The sequence below is a fragment of the Trypanosoma grayi genome (assembly GCF_000691245.1).
Source record: "Trypanosoma grayi strain ANR4 Tgr_1942_V1, whole genome shotgun sequence".
Lineage (NCBI taxonomy): Eukaryota > Euglenozoa > Kinetoplastea > Trypanosomatida > Trypanosomatidae > Trypanosoma > Trypanosoma grayi.
In genome coordinates this window covers 1-1,658 of record NW_008827560.1, presented here as the reverse complement: position 1 = coordinate 1,658, position 1,658 = coordinate 1, and the positions used below count along the sequence as shown (strand labels likewise).

Sequence of the window (1,658 nt, the reverse complement as noted above, 5' to 3'; positions counted from 1 at the left end):
CCGTGGACGGGGCCGCTCGATGGCTGGGCACGCGTGCCGCTGCGCTCCGCGTACTTCCCGCGCTATCACGCCGGTCTCACGGTGGCGCAGATGATCCGCGAGACAAACCGCATCACGCGGCGCGCCGCCAGGTACCACGTACGCGGCGACCACGCACGCGCAGAGGAGCTCTACGACGAGGCGGACGCGCGCCGCGCGGATATCGAGAGTCGCGGCGTTGAGCTGAAGGAGCGCGACTGCCGCAGCTGGCGCAGGCTGCAGACGCAGACACAGTCCGGCACGACGCGCAAGCTGCAACGTAAGACGTAGCGGGTGGAGATTTGTGGGATCGCGGGCTAGTCGAATGCCGGAGGGCGCGGTGCTGGAAAGAAGAGATGGACGAAATGGAGTGAGGAAGCGCATANCATAGTCACACGTGGCGGCGGTGGGGGCACAAATGGTGCGATCAACGGGGGCCAGGGAACGGCGTGTGCGAGGAGCGGGGAAGGGTGTGGCGCGGCTGTGCAGGGCGATGGTGGCGGGAGAGGGCGGCGACGCACGATGTGTCCCCCGTGGCGGCCGTCATGGTGCCGTGTAGACTGCCGGCCCGCACAGCGCCACCACCAGCAGTGACCGCAACTGCAACAGTACGTTGTGGTGGTGGTGGTGGTGTGTGGCGGGTGACTTGCCCCAGTCCCAGAACGACGCCAACGTGACGGGAGTAGAGAAATGATCATTCGTATTATTGTTGCCAGTGCTGCTACAGGCGCTGTTGTCGTTTCACTCCTTCCCCCTCTTCCTCCTCACTTAGCATGTGTTTATATTTATATTTATATATATATATATATATATATATTCTAACTCACTTATTTACGTTCCCTCTCTGGCTTGTTTTTGTTTGGTTTTTTTTTTGTGTGTTGATGCACCTCTCTCTCTCTCTCGTGCCCAGGAGGGCACTCGGTGCGTTTTGTGTCAGTAACGCCGTCGCGGCCGCGTCTGTTGCGTGAGTCGCTAACGGCTGCAGAGAGTGTGTGAGAGAGAGAGAGAGAGAAGAGTCAGAGGAAGAGGGGAGGGAATAAGTAGGCAGTGAGTGAGAGTTTAATGGTGACGAATAGAGAAGCGGGGTGGGAAGGAAAGCGATGCTCACAGCATTAACGTTGAAGCGTGGGAGACACAGGGGAAGAACGGCAATGTAAACAGGCCCCACGGACAATAATAACAGTGACGCAATGCCGAAGGGGACTCACATGCACACGTGTGTTGTGGGTAGGTTCATGTATCTTTTGTCTTTAATTTGTGTGTCTCTATTGTCGCATTGTTTGGGCGCTGTCGTTGAGACGGCGCGCGTGGGTGTCTGTGTGTGATTCTTTCCTGCACGCGATGGACTGCAACACCTGCGCTTCTTCTCTGGTGGCTGGGGGGGCGAGTGGAGCAGCGGGAATACGCACCACACACTCACAGCTACTCCTGTTTTTTTTTTCTGTTCTGTAGTCATCCACGCAGCCGGCAGCAGCGGAAATGGGCATGCAGGTGGTGGTGAAGAACATCGGTGCGGCCTTCTCCGTCGCGGTCATCCCTGTGCTGAAGGACAACTACACGTACATCATTCACGACAACACAACCAACACGATGGCGGCCGTGGACGTCTCCACTGACGTCGCGCCCGTCGTGGACTACGT

The 1,658-nt window shown here is 57.9% G+C and overlaps 1 protein-coding gene across 1 annotated transcript; it reads left to right on the top strand.

The window, feature by feature from the left end:
• Positions 1-90: 90 nt before the first annotated feature.
• DQ04_19421000 (Tcc1l8.4) lies at positions 91-309 on the top strand (the record flags this gene model as incomplete). The annotated part of the gene is made up of 1 exon (XM_009317817.1): positions 91-309. One exon carries the CDS (start codon positions 91-93, stop codon positions 307-309), a length of 219 nt encoding a protein of 72 aa, XP_009316092.1.
• Between the last annotated feature and the right edge of the window lie 1,349 nt (positions 310-1,658).